We start from the raw sequence: 15,647 nt of genomic DNA, 5'->3' as shown, positions 1-15,647 counted from the left end.
TTCCTTCCTTCCTTCCTTCCTTCCTTCCTTCCTTCCTTCCTTCCTTCCTTCCTTCCTTTTTCTTTCTTTCTCTCCTTCCTTCCTTCTTTGTATTATTTTCTTAAACATAGCAACAACAACAACATTATTGTATCATTTTGGAGGCAAGGGGAAACATAAAAGCGTAAACTATGTCACCTCGATTAAAATTTAAAATTTACTTCTTAAAAATAGTTCCCCGCGTTTCTGAAATGCCCACGTGCTCCTCGTGGGTGGAATCATTTGAAACCATGATAGTATAACTTGGCATTTTCCTGTTAGGCTTTTTTGCATTTTTAAAAAATATTAATATATGGAATATACCTTTTGGGAACATGCATTTATTCCTTTATCAACAAACATTTGTTGAGGGCACACTGTGTGCCAGGTGCTATTCTAAGTGATAGGAATACAGAAGTGAATAACACAAAATTTCTTGTCTTATGGAACTTACATTCTGATAGAGAGAGGTAGGTAATATGCAAATAGGTAAACATAAAGTTACAGTTACTATTAAGATTAAAGAGGAATTTGAAAAAAGATGGAAGTAGGGTTTCAGTTCTAGAGAAGATGAGGGAAGCATCCGTCACCCTGTTTCTCCCTTTGAATACAACTGTAAATCTTGGCTAGAATACATGGAGAAGCTAACAGTGGACTTTGAAATTGAAAGGGTCCCCCCAGAATTGGGGAAGGAGACCAGAATTTGAAGTTCCACCAAACCAATACATTTACCGTCTTTCCCCACCGGAGCTGCGTGGCATGAAATCAAAGATACCCCAAAACCCAGAAGTAAGTACCAGGTGCAGAGAGAAAGAACTCGAAAATAAGCCTCATTTATTGGTCACTAAGCATTCTTTGACATGTATAAGAATCTCTTATCAGAGATCACACCATTGCACTCCAGCCTGGGCTACAAGAGTGAAACTCCATTCTGATTAAAGTCTCCTGAAAAGTTTTGGTTGTTGTTGTTTAAGGTGTGTGTGTGTGTGTGTGTGTTTGTGTGTGCATGTGCATGTGTGTATGTGGTGGTAGTGGTGATTTCTAAAATACATAGTTTTAAACATTGAAAGGTAAAGGTTAGCAATGATATCTCTGATTCTTTTTCTCTGTGATTTACTGTTTTCTAATTGTCTACACTTACTGTATATTGACTTTATAGTCAGAGAAAACATATTGTACAGCTATGTAGATATATTTTCGAAGGCACGTGTTAATCTATCAAGTGACACTTTCCTTTCCTTTTTGCCATTGACATGTAGGTGTTCCCTCTGGCACATGTGTGCAACGACACAAATAAGATGACATTAATTAACCCCCAAGGAGCCAAACTCAATATCTACAAGCAAAAAGTGGAACAGGCAATTCAAATCTATGAAAAGTGAGTATTACTTGGCTGCTCTTTAATGGATGTGGAATTTATTTTATGGAGGAGGAGACTTCTCTTCTTTTAGTTCAGTTTCTTTTTTTTTTTAAATGAAGCAGCTATTTAAAAATTGTTCAGGCTGGGTGTGGTAGTTCATGCCTGCAATCCCAGCACTTTGGGAGACTGAGGCAGGAGGCCAGCTTGAGGTCAAGAGTTTGAGACTAGACTGGGCAACAACAGGGAGACCTTTTCTCTACAAAAAACTTAAAAAATGGTATCACAACAGGGTGACTGTAATCAACAATAATTTATTGTACATTTAAAAATAATTAGAAGAGTATAATTGGGGTATTTGTAACACAAAGGAAGATAAATGCTTGAGGTGATGGATACCCCATTTACCCTGATGTGATTATTATACATCATATGCCTGTATCAAAATATTTCATGTAACCCACAAATATATACACCTACTGTGTACCCACAAAAATAAAAATGCAATTCTGCAATGAAAAATAAATAAATAAATATAGGTTGGGTGTGGCAGTGTGCACCTGTAGTCCCAGCTACTTGGGAGGCTGAGAGGGGAGGATTGCTGGAGCCCAGGAGTTGGAGGCTGCAGTGAACTGTGACTGCACCACTGCACTCCAGCCTGGGTGATAGAGTGAGACCTTGTCTAAAAAAAAATTGCTCGTAAGGAATATAAACAACAGTGGCAGCAGCCAATGTAGGGGCTTCCTACATGCTAGGTACTGCATCAAGTACTTTACCTGAATATCTTCAACAAGGTTTTAAAGAAACCGTCTTCCCTTTCCAAAATCCATAAAAATCTCATGTTTCCATGAGATCTGTAAAGTTTTCCTTTTAGCAGAATACATCTGATTATTCTGGCATCTAACATTCTATAAAGTGACTAATACAACTCAACAGTAATGAGATAATGGAAATAACAGGTTTTTTTTTTTTAATTTTAAAATTACTTTTATCAAGTTCAAGATGATGATCAAGTTGACGACAGTGAAAATCGCTTGGAACTTGTGTCCTTGCTGAGACAGGAGACTCTGCTCACAGGCTGATCCTTGTCCATGCTGTAACCACCTCTCTCCCCGGTCCCCAGCCTTTAATTAATCCTGGGTGCACAAACTTAGTTAAACTCCGAGCGTTTGGCTTCTTCAGGCCAGCCTGTCCTCGGTTCTGGGAGCTGTGCAGTAGGGTTGTCATTTGCCACCAGGTGGGCAGGTGAAATAAAGCTCAGGGAAGTTAACGATTGGCCCAGGCCAGCATGTGTTGGTCTGCTGTCGTTTTGCAGTATGTCTAGTGTGTGCTCAGTCAAACAAATATAAGGCCTGATCCTGCCCCATGAAGGATCATTCCAACAGCAGGCCTCGCCCCGCTGTGCCCATCCCAGGCCTCTCCAAGCCCCCTTTAACGTGAGCCTCCATCGCTGCCCTCACCCCAGAGTGGAGGCTGCCTTACCAGGCTCCTCCGCAGCCCCCATGGACTCCTCAGTATTTCTGAATCTTTACCTGAGAGGAACGAAGAACCAAGGATGAGTGTTCCTTTGGGAAGCAGGCTGAGCTATTCAAGGTTCACCCTTCCCTGTGGTTCGGAGACTTCCAGACAGGCCTTACCTCCCAGCTCTGCTCCCCTCCCGTTACGCTGCTGTCCCCTGCTGGGTCTTTCATCCTTTCTCGCCTCAGCACCAATGACCCTCCTCAGAGACGCCTCTCAGGAGCTCCTCTCCGCACCCACCCTGCATGTGGCCCTCAGAGCACTCACAGCTTCTGCAGGGGTGGTGGCTTGGTGACCATCTCTGCCCTCTGGGATGTCAGTGCCCAAGGCCAGGGCTCAGCCAGCCTTGCTTCCTCCTGCATCCCATATTCCTAGCAGGTGTCCGTATGTATATGACTATTCAGATTTAATTCAAATTTTATATAATTCAATTCTTCAAACTCAGCCATTCAAAATGCAGTATAACAATACCATTCACATTCTAATGTCGTTTGCTTGAATAATTCAAATATTTGAGTCCTGTAATTGCCAGGCCTGTGAAAGCCTGATGCAGGGCCACGAGTGAGATAGAGCTATGCGGTCAGATGGTTCACGGGGGTTTCCTTCTTGGTTCTGACAGCAGCTGTGTTCCAGCGTGTGACAGTCCTGAGCCTCAGATTCCCTGTTCACAGCATCTGTCTCACAGGCCTGTTGTGAGGATTGCGTAAATCATATATAAAGAGGAACTGATGTTCGTTACTTCCCCCTTCGCTCCTGACTCTGCTGACGCTAAAATAACCGTAGGTGCACAGAGTGAAATACTCATCTGGTTCTTCCCACTGCAATGACCTTTTCCCAAGGATTTCAGGAAAGGACAGGGACCCCCTTCCCAGGCAAAAGAGAGGTCTCCTTTCTTAGCAGCAAAACCAAAACAAACATAGTCATTTGTCTTCCTTCTTACTTTCAATGAGTGAATGTGAATCTGGAAAAGCCTTTTAGTACCCTCTAGAGAAATATTGTCACTATATTGTTATTAATTATATTAACTTCAAATTATTAATAACAATTTTAACATGATTGATATTATTTAATAATTAAGTTATTGATTGAATTGTTATTTGGTATCACTAATTTGATGTTTGTATCAAGTAAATTATTTAACATTGTTATTTAATAGTATTAATAGTAACATGAATATTATACAGAACCAAATTTCCTGGTCATTTGCATTCAATAGTGAACAAATGTCAATTTCTTTTTCCATTTTGCTTCACTTTTCTCAAGATATTAAGAATATAAAAAGTAATTAATAACACATTTACCACCCCCATCCCCAATATAACATTTCTAAGGAGTTTCACAGCAAAGATAAACAACATGTAACTTTCGTTTTCTTTTTTTTTTTTTTTTTTTTGAGACGGAGTCTCGCTCTGTCGCCCAGGCTGGAGCGCAGTGGCCGGATCTCAGCTCACTGCAAGCTCCGCCTCCCGGGTTTACGCCATTCTCCTGCCTCAGCCTCCCTAGTAGCTGGGACTACAGGCGCCCGCCACCACGCCCAGCTAGTTTTTTGTATTTTTTAGTAGAGACGGGGTTTCACCGTGTTAGCCAGGATGGTCTCAATCTCCTGACCTCGTGATCTGCCCGTCTCAGCCTCCCAAAGTGCTGGGATTACAGGCTTGAGCCACCGCGCCCGGCAACATGTAACTTTCAAAACAACCTTGGTGTCATCATAAATCCATCCATTTAGGGATGGCCAGACAAATGGAAAGCTCACAGCCCTTTGGTCAAAATAATGACATAAACTTATTATTGGGGGTCACACTTAGTGCCCATGCATGGAGTCCTTTCGTCTCATTTTAAGAATCCAGGCAGCAAGCTTGGCTTTGTGTGTCTGAGTATAAGCTGTGAGTGGATATTGCCAGGGCTGGCTGGATTCTGGAGTGATTTTTCTGCTGCTTACTCTTTTTTTTTTTTTTTTTTTGAGACGGAATCTTGCTCTGCGGCCCAGGCTGCAGTGCAGTGGTCAGATCTCAGCTCACTGCAAGCTCCGCCTCCCGAGTTCCCGCCGTTCTCCTGCCTCAGCCTCCCGAGTAGCTGGGACTACAGGCGCCCGCCACCTCGCCCGGCTAGCTTTTTTGTATTTTTTAGTAGAGACGGGGTTTCACCGTGTTAGCCAGGATGGTCTCGATCTCCTGACCCCGTGATCCGCCCGTCTCGGCCTCCCAAAGTGCCGGGATTACAGACTTGAGCCACCACCGCGCCCGGCCTGCTGCTTACTTTCATTGAAAGTCTAAGGTCAAGGTCACAGCTCTCAGATCACAGAAGCAGCATCCGTTCTAGCCTGGCTCAGGGACCATGCTTAGAAACCTCTCCTTACTGTCTCCGATTTGCTGGGCCGGCTGCTCCTCCGCCTTCTGAAGTGTCACTAGTTACAAGTTGCTTTGCAAATGAGTCAACTCTTGGCACAAGCCGATTTGAGAATTAGAGATACAGAAACTTGGTGAAGGCAATCCCTCAGCCAAATTTCACTCTCCTACAAAAAACGAAGAGGGAAACCGTTGTTAGTAAAATCCCTGAATCGTGGGGCTGCACCAGCCGCAGAGAGGCCCTCAGGCCCGGTGCCCGGCCTGAATCCCACAGGGACTCCCTCATCTCACATTCTGACTGGCTTTCCTGCAGTGGCCTCCCTGGTTAGTCGAGCCATTGAAGTATTTTAGTGAAGATGGAAAACAGGGCAATAACAAAGGCTATAAAAATGTGCTCCTGGAAAAATACGTTCTAAAGAAGTGAATTAAAATCAGAGACCTGTGCTGGCAAACTGGACCCACATTTACCAGTGATGACTCAGCATGTCTAAGCCTTGCTTTTCAGAATCTGGAGGGAATAAACATTGAGCTATTCGGCCGGGCGCGGTGGCTCACGCCTGTAATCCCGGCACTTTGGGAGGCCGAGATGGGCGGATCACGAGGTCAGGAGATCGAGACCATCCTGGCTAACACGGTGAAACCCCGTCTCTACTAAAAATACAAAAAAAAACTAGCCGGGCGAGGTGGCCGGCGCCTGTGGTCCCAGCTACTCGGGAGGCTGAGGCAGGAGAATGGCGTGAACCTGGGAGGCGGAGCTTGCAGTGAGCTGAGATCCGGCCACTGCACTCCAGCCAGGGCGACAGAGCGAGACTCCGTTTCAAAAAAAAAAAAAAAAAAACATTGAGCTATTCCTGGTCACAGTATGTATGCATCTCACTTAATCCTCTCAAGGATTCCAAGGGCAGGTGGTGTTAGCCTTGTGTTATCAATGAGGAAACAGTTTCCAAAAGCTATGTAGCACAGGATCACACCGCAGCAAAGTGAGGCCACCAAGGTTTGAACCCAGAGCCCTTACCCACACTCCCGGCCTCCCCACCAGACTGCCTCCACTCTCAGCATTTACATTTAAGGGTACTGTGAATGGGGTTTTTGTTTATTTCAAAAAGCACACACACAAAATACCTACAATGCATACTATAAATCCTTTTAACCAGTCTTGGAAGCCTTAATCATTATTACCTGAATCACATGACTCAAGAAAGCCGATTTCCAAATAGGCCCCAAAGAACAAAACATCTCCAGTGAGACAGGAGCACTGAGCTGGCTTATTTCCCTCTTCCCGACTCTTTTTCTGTCACTTACAGCACACTTACCTGGATCAGACGCAATTTATGTGCTGTGTACACACTAGCTCAAGTCCCCATGGTGACACTCGAAGTGGAGCGGTACTATTACTATCCCCCCTTTACCGAGAAGTTGGGCACTGGCCCAAAGCCTCACGGCAAGAAGGAGAAGAAGCTGACTGAGCTTTGGGCCCTGGCATTGTAGCTCCGGAGTCTACCCTCTTCACCACCATGCAGACACCCTTTCTGTGTTCTCACCAGGCTCATGATGGGAGAGCAGGACAGGAGAATGAGGCCACCCAAAAGGTGTCCTCTGAGCCCTGTCCTGCTGACGCTGGGTCCAGTGGTTAGAAGAACGCCGCCTGAAGAGCAGCAGCATTCTACCTCGTTGTATAGAAGCAGTGTTTTTTGTTTTTTGTTTTTTTTGAGACAGAATCTCATTCTGTCACCCAGGCTCAGGCTGGAGTGCAGTGGCGTGACCTCGGCTCACTGCAACCTCCGCCTCCTGCGTTCAAGCTATTCTCCTGCCTCAGCCTCCAGAGTAGCTGGGAGTACAGTCACCCGCCACCATGCCCAGCTAATTTTTGTATTTTTTTTTTTTTAGTAGAGACAGGGTTTCACCATGTTGGCCAGGCTGGTCTTGAACTCCTGACCTCAGGTGATCCACCCTCCTCGGCCTCCCAAAGTGCTGGGATTACAGGCGTGAGCCACTGCGCCCGGCCGGAAGCAGTATTTTCTAATGGAACATCAGCTCACAACCCCTGGAGCCAGTGTTCTGTGCCCTGCAGCTCAGAAAGCCTACTTTCGGGTGATGATGTCCTGACACAATGACACAGAACTGGACTGGAACTCTGAAGAAGCAACACTGATTAGTAGCCGAAAGAGCAGCTATAGCTACCCTGTAGGAACCACTAGCTCCAACCTCCTTCTTTGCTCTTGGGTCGACAGCTTCCCTCTGAAAACGTGATCAGTCTCAGCACCGCCAGCCAGCAGCTGTGGGTGAGCAAGGTGCTTCATCCAGCTGCCCCCCGGCAGCCTCATTTGGAAAACAAGGCAGCCAGGCTGCTTGATCTCTAAAGTGTGTCCAATCCTATTATTTGTGACCCTGTTAACCTCTTTTGATCTGAGAATCCAGGCAGAAGAGTGTCTACAGAAAGCAAGCTAAAGAACCCAGTTATGTTTCCATAAGAAGAAAAATGGTGGGTGTTTAGAAACGGTTTAAAACAGAGATGATGGAGACCAGTTTGTCAATTCCCTTTACTCAGTCTGAGTTTTACCTGACTGAGCTGGGGACTGAGCCCTCCTTTAGTATTTGACACAATTGCCACAAAACCATGAGGCTGCTGCAGTGATGCTGAGCTCAGTGACACATCCAGTGTCTTTAAGCACATGACAGTGGCCTGGCTCAGTGGAGATGATGCTTAGATGGGCTCCCCACTGCAGTGCCTGGGGTCAGCCTTTTGCCATGAAATGAAGTATTGCTACTAAATTATTGTTGACTTTTTTTTTTTTAACAGGCGCTTGAATAAAATTGTTTGGCAAGCATTATCTCAAGAGGAAAAAGAAAAGTAAGCTGTTCCATTCCCTCCTCACTTTTTTTTTTTTTGATGAAATTCACATAACCTAAAATTAACCATTTCTAAGTGTACAACCCAGAGGTATTTAAAATATTCAAAATATTCTGCAAACCACTACCTTTTTCTAGTTTCAAAACTTTTTCATTTCCCCAGAAAAACACTTTATACCCATAAATTTGTCACTCCCCATTCCTGTCTCCCCCTTTTCCAGGTTACCACGAGTTTGTTTCCCGTCTCTGATTTTGGCTACTCTAGATATGTCATATGAAGGGAATCATATAGCATGTGACCTTTTGTGTCTGGCAGCTTTTACTTAGTTAATGGAAAAACCTCATGTTTTCAAGGTCCACCCAGGTATCAGTACTACATGTGTATATATACATCACGTTGGTCTGCCCATTCTTCCACTGATGGGCATTTGGGTGGTTTCTGCTTTTTTGCTGTCATGAGTAATGTTGCTATATGCATCTGTGTAGAAGTTTCTTTGTGGACATATGTTTTCATTTCTCTTGGGTATATACCTAGCAGTGAATTTACTTGTCACATGGTAATTCTATGCTTAACTTTTTGAGGAACCACCAAACTGTTTTCCACAGTGGCTATGCCATTTTTAGAACATATCTGTTTATTTTTGTTGACCCATAACAATTGTACGTATTTTGGGGTACATGTGATATTTTAATACTTGCACACATGTAATGATCAAATCAGGGTGTTTAGGCTATCTATCACCTCAAACATTTATTATCCCTTTGTGTTGGGAATGTTTCAAGTTGTCTCTTTCAGCTATTTTGAAATATGCAATAGATTATTGTTAACTCTGGTCACCGTACTGTGTCATCAAGTGCTACAAGTTTTTCCTTCTACCTAACTGTATGTTTGTATTCATCAACCAACCTCTCTTCATCTCCCCCGCCGCCACACACACTCTTCCCTGCCTCTGGTAACTATGATTCTATTTTCTGCCTCCGTAAGATCAACTTTTTTTTTTTTTTTTTGGCTCCTACAGATGAGTGAGAACTATTTGTCTTTCCATGCCCGGCTTATCTCACTTAACATCATGACCTTCAGTTCCATCCACGTTGCTGCAAATGATAGGATTGTGTTCGTTTTTTGGCTGAATAGTATTCCACTGTGTATATATACCACATTTTCTTTATCCATCCATCCATTGATGGACACTTGGTTTGATTCCATATCTTGCTGCAATAAACATGGGGGTGCAGGTGTCCCTATGATACATATTGATTTACTATCTTTGGATAACTATCCAGTAGTGAGATTGCTGGATCATGTGGTAGGTTCTTATTGCTCCACATCCTCACGAATACTTGACATTTTCCTTTTTTTTTTTTTTTAAGTCATCCTCATAGGTGTGAAAGGCTATTCTATTGTGGTTTTGATACACATTTTCTTAATGACCAATGACGTTAAACATCTTTTCATGTGCTTATTGTCCATTTGTATATCTTCTTTGGAGAAATGTTTATTCAAGTTCTTTGTCCATTTTCAAATTGGGTTGTGTTTTTGTTGTATAACTTCTGAGGATGAAGTCATTATCAGATATCTGATTTGCCAGTATTTTCTCCCATGCTATGAGTTGTCTTTTCATATTCTTCATAATGTCCTTGGGTGTCTAGAAGTTTTAGGAATTGAATGCATCTTTTTTTTCTTTTGTTTGTGTTTCTGGTGTCAAATCTAAGAATCCATTGCCAAATGCAAAGTCATGAGCATTTATCCTTTTGTTTTCTTCTAATACGTGTATAGTTTTAGGTCGTATGTCTGGGCTTTTGATCCATTTTTGAGTGACTTTTTCTATCTGGTGTGAAGTAGGGTTCCAGCTTCATTCTTCTGCATGTAAATATCCAGTTTATCCAGCACTATTTATTTAAGAGACTATATCTTTCCCTTTGAATGGTTTTGGCACTCTTGTCAAAAGTCATCTGATCATAAATGTTTGGGTTTATTTCTGCACTCTCTATTCCACTGGTCTATATAAGACTATCTTTATGCAAGTTGACACTGTTTTAATTACTGTAGATTTGTATTAAGTTTTGAAATTAGGAAGTATGAGTCCTTCAGCTTTGTTCTTCTATTTCAAAATTGTTTGGGCTATTCAGGGCCCCTTGAAGTTTTGTATAAATTTGAGGATTGGCTTTTCTGTTTCTGAAAAAAAATTGGAATTTTTATAGGCATTATATTTAATCTAAAGATTGTTTTGAAGAGTATTACCATTTTAACAATATTGTCTTCCAATCAATGAACATAGGATGTCTTTCCATTTATTTAGTGGGTGTTTAATTCCTTCAGCAATGTTATATAGTTTTCAGTATACATGCCTATCACATCCTCTGTTATTTTGTTCTTTTGGGTGCTATTATAAATGGGATTGTTTTCTTAACGTCATTTTCAGATTGTTCATTGCTGGTACATCGAAACATAGCTGAATTTTGTATTTTGACCTCGTACCTTGCAACTTTGCTGAATTTATTGGTACTAGTGGCTTTGTGTGGAATCTATGGAGTTTTCTATATATAGAAACATGTCATCTGCAAGTAGAAATAATTTTACTTCTTTCTTTCTAATTTGGATACCTTTTGTTTCGTTTTCTTACCTAATGGATCTAGCTAGTACTTCTAGAACAACATTGAATAGCAGTGGTGAAAGGGGACATGCTTGTCTTGTTCCTGATACCAGTGAGAAAGCAAGGAAATTCCCTGTATTCCTAGTTTTCTGATTGTTTTTGTCATGTAAAGTGTGTGTTAAATTTTGTCAGGTGCTTTTTCTGTATATATTGAGATGATCATGTTTTTTTTCCCTTTGCTCTACTAATGTGATGTATTAAATAATTTGATTTTCTTAAGTTGAACCACTCCTGCATTTCTGGCATAAATCCTACTTAGTCATGGTGTATAATCCTTTTAATGTTTGTTGGATTTGATTTGCTAGTGTTTTATTAAGAATATTTATGTCCATATTTATAAAGAAAATTGTCTTTTGCTAGTGTTTTATTAAGAATATTTATGTCCATATTTATAAAGAAAATGGTCTGTAGTTTTCTTTGGCATGTTTGTCTGGCCTTGGTATCAGGGTAATTCTCTTCTTGTTGACTGTTAAGAAGTATTCCCTCATACATTTTTTGGAAGAGTTTGAGCAGTATTGTTGTTAATTCTTTGTTTGGTAGAATTCATCAATGAGGCCAGGCGTGGTGGCTCAAGCCTGTAATCCCAACACTTTGAGAGGCCGAGACGGGCAGATCACGAGGTCAGGAGATCGAGACCATCCTGGCTAACATGGTGAAACCCCATCTCTACTAAAAAAAATACAAAAAACTAGCCAGGTGAGGTGGCGGGCACCTGTAGTCCCAGCTACTTGGGAGGCTGAGGCAGGAGAATGGCATAAACCTGGGAGGCGGAGCTTGCAGTGAGCTGAGATCCGGCCACTGCACTCCAGCCTGGGCGACAGAGCGAGACTCCATCTCAAAAAAAAAAAGAATTCATCAATGAAGGCAACTGCTTCTTAACTTCGCTTTGTTGGGGGGGGATTTTGTTTTCTTATGCAAAGTATTTAATTGTTATATAGGCTGTTGAGATTATCTATTTCTTCTTGAGTCATTTTGGTCATCTGTTTCTAGGAATTTGTGCATTTCATCTAGATTATCTATTTTTGGCGTAGAACTATTCATAGGATTCGCTATAATTCTTTTGATTTTTGTAAGCTGAATTAGTAATGTACCTGCTTTCACTTCTGATAGTAGTAATTATGTGTTTTTTCCTTTCAGTCAATCTAGCTGAAGATTTGTCAATTTTGTTGATATTCTTAAGGAACATGCTTTTAATTTTGTTGATTCTCTCAGTTGTTTTTCTATTCTATAATTTGTTTATAAGTGCTCTCTGTATTATTTCCTTCCTCTGCTGGCTTTCAGTTTAGTTTTCTCTCCTTTTTCTAGGTCCTTAAGATGTAAATTTAGGTTGTTGATTTGAGAGCTATCTTTTAATGAGGAATTTACAGTCACAAACCTTCTTCTGAGCACTGGCTTTGCTGCACCCATAGGTTTGGGTGTGTTATGTTTTCATTTTCATTTATCTCATATTGCTTTCCAATTTCTCTAGTAATTTCTTCTTTGGCCTGTTGGTTGTTTGAATGTGGTGTTTAATTTCTATGCATTTTCCATTTTTCAAGTTTTCCCTTCATTGTTATTCTAGCTTTATTCCATTGTGGGCGGAAAATATACTTTGTGTGATTTTGACCTTTTAAATATCTTGAGAATTGCTATGGTTAACATATGGTCTATCCCAGAAAATGTTAAATGTGCACTTAACGTATATTCTGATGTTGCTGGATGGGGTGTTTTAGATATGTTTGTTAAGTCTAGTTCATTTATAGTGTTTTCTAGTCCTCTATTTCTTATACATTTTCTGTCTAGATGTTTTATCCATTATCTAAAGTGAGGCATTGAAGTGTCCAACTATTTTTACACAGTTGGCCCTCCATATATTTGGGATCTGCATCCATGATTCAGCCAACCATGCATAAAAAATATTTTTAAAAACAGAAAAATAATAATACAACAATAAAAATACAAGTAAAAATAAGTATAGTATAACAACTATTTACATAGCATTTACATTGTATTTGGTATTATAAATAATCTAGAAATGATTTAAAGTGTACAGAAGGATGTGTGTAGGTTATATGCAAATATGACACTCTTTTATTTAAGAGGCTTGAGCATCTGTGGATTTGTGCTTCCACAGGGGGTACTAGAACCAATCCCCCATGGATACCAAGGCATAACTATACATAACTGTCTATGCCTCCCTGTGATTCTGTCAATATGTACTTCACACATTTTAAGGCTCAGTATGCATGTATGTTTCTAGTTTTCATATCTGCTTGATGATTTGAGACGTTTAGCAATATAAGATGTTACCTTTTATCTCTTGTAACAATGTATAACACGTCTATTTTGCTTGTAATATTATAGCCACTCCAACTCTCCTTGGTTACTATTTCCATGGAATATCTTTTTTCATCCTTTCACTTTTAACCTATTTGTGTCTTTAGGTCTAAAGTGAATCTCTTTTTAAGCAGCATATAGTTGGATCATTATTTTCCTCATTCTGCCAGTCTTTCTGTATTAATTGGTGAGTTTAATCTATTGACATTTAAAGTGATTACCAATAATGAAGAATTTACTTCTGCCATTGTGCTATTTGTTTTGCATGTCAAATTTTTTGTTCCTCAATTTTTCCAATATTTGTTTATTTTTGATTTGTTCTAATAGGTCTTTGTGATTGCTCTTTGTTTCCTTTTCTGTATACTTTTTATTTTCTTAGTGGTTACCATGGGAATTATAGTTAACCTCTTAAATTTATAACAATCTTGTTTGAATTGATATGAAGTTAGTTTTAGTAGCCAACATTAACTGTTCCTATTCAGCTTCAACCTCCTTTATATAGTTATTGTCACAAATTATATCATTTACATTGTGTGCCCATTAACATTGATTCATAATTATTATTTTATGCATTTGCCTCTTAAAGAATAAAGAAAACAACAAAAGGAGTTACATACCAAACATACAAGAATACTAGTGTTTGTATTTACCTGTGTAGTTATCTTTACTAGTCCTGTTTATTTCGTCATGTGTCTTAGAATTATCTTCTGTATCCTTTCACTTCAACATGAAGAGCTCTTTATAGCATTCCTTTTAGGACAAGTCTACTAGAAACAAACTCTCTCTCTTACCTTTTATTTATCTGGAAATGTCTTAATCTTGTCTTCATTTTTGAAGAATAGTGTGACCAGATATAGAATTCTTGACTGATATTGTTTTGTTTTGTTTTGTTTTTCAGCACATTAAATATATCACCCTGTGGCCTTCTGGCTTCCATAGTTGATGATGTGAAATCAACTGTTAATCTTATGGAAGAGTCCTTATTTATGACAAGTCACTTTTGTCTTATTCCTTTCAAGATTCTCTCTTTGTCCTTCAATAATGTAATTATAATGTGTGTTGGTGTGACTCTTCTCTTTGAGTTTATCCTGCTGGAAGTTTTCTGAGCTTCATGAATCCTTCTCCACATCCTTGGCAACACTTCTTATTTTCTATTTTATTTTGTTCTTGTAGTGACCATCCTAATGGATATGAAGGATATCTCATAGTGGTTTTGATTTGCATTTCTCTAATTATTTTTTACGTGATTCCTGGACATTTGTATATCTTCTTTGGGGAAATGTCTAGTCAAGCCCTTTATCCATTTTTAAACTGGGTTATGTTGTTGTTGTTGAGTTGTAGGAGTTCTTTATATATTCTGGACATTAACCCATTCTCAGGTTTATGATTTGCATACATTCTCTCCCATTTTTTTAGGTTCCTGTTTCACTCTGTTGATGTGCAGCTATTTTCTTTGATGCACAAAAGTTTTTAAGTTTAATATAGTCCCATTTGTCTATTTTTGCTTTTGCTGCCTACACTTTTGGTGTCATATCCAAAAAAGCTTGCTAAATTCAGTATAATGAAGCTTTATCCCTGTTTTCTTCTAGGAGTTTTATAGGCTTGGAATATTTCATCTGTTTGAGTTAGTTTTTATATATGTTTTAAACCAAGAGTCCAACTTCATTCTTTTGCATATGGATAACCAGTTTCCCCAGAATCACTTCTTGGAGAGACTGTCATTTTTCCATTGTGTAGTCTTGGCACCCTTGTCAAAAATCACTTGACAAGATCACATGAGAGCTTATTTATAGACTCTTTATTCAGTTCCAGTATTCAGTATATCTGTCTTCAGGCCAGTGCCACTGCTTTGATTACACTACAGACAGTATACTGCTTTGATTATTGTAGCTTTGTAATATGTTTTGATATCTGGAAGTATGAGGCCTCCAACTCTGTTCTTCTTTCTCAAGATTGTTTTGGCTATTCAGGATCTGTTGAAATTACATATAAATTTTAGGATTTTTTGTATTTATACAAAAAATACCATTGGGATTTTGATAGGGATTGCATAGAATTGTACATCACTTTGGGTAGTATGGGCATTTTAACAATTAAGTCTTTCAATCCATGAACACAAAGTGTCTTTTTTATTTATTTGTGTCTTATTTAATTTCTTTCAGCAATGTTTTGTAGTTTTCAGTGTACAAATCTTTCATTTCCTTAAAATTATTCCTAATTTATTCTTTTTGATGCTATTGTAGATGGGATTATTCTCTTAATTCCTTATCTGATTGTTCATTGTTAGTGTATAGAAATGCAACTGATTTTGTTTGTTGATTTTATATCCTTTAAGTTTGCTGAATTTATTAGTTCTAACAGTATTTGTAGAATCTTTAGGATTTTTCTACATGGAAAATCATGTCCTCTACAAACAGAGATAATTTTACTTCTTCTTTTCTAATATGGATGTTGTTCCTTTTTTTTTCTTGCCTAATTTCTCTAAGACTTCCAGTACTATGTTGAATAAAAGGAGAAGAGTAGACGTTGTTGCCTTATTCCTGATCTTAGAGGAAAAGCTTTCTGTCTTTTATTATTAAGTACGATAAT

General features: G+C 39.6%; 1 protein-coding gene across 1 annotated transcript in view; it reads left to right on the top strand.

Annotated features, from left to right (window-relative positions):
* Positions 1-15,647, top strand: part of VWA3B (von Willebrand factor A domain containing 3B) — a 233,983-nt gene that overhangs the window by 170,147 nt on the left and 48,189 nt on the right. The window contains 2 exon segments of the mRNA XM_023211441.2: positions 1,278-1,396; positions 8,039-8,089. Coding sequence (XP_023067209.2) covers positions 1,278-1,396; positions 8,039-8,089 — 170 coding nt within the window.

This window comes from Piliocolobus tephrosceles, chromosome 15 (genome assembly GCF_002776525.5).
Source record: "Piliocolobus tephrosceles isolate RC106 chromosome 15, ASM277652v3, whole genome shotgun sequence".
NCBI classification, from domain to species: domain Eukaryota; kingdom Metazoa; phylum Chordata; class Mammalia; order Primates; family Cercopithecidae; genus Piliocolobus; species Piliocolobus tephrosceles.
This window is presented reverse-complemented; position numbering and strand designations above follow the sequence as displayed.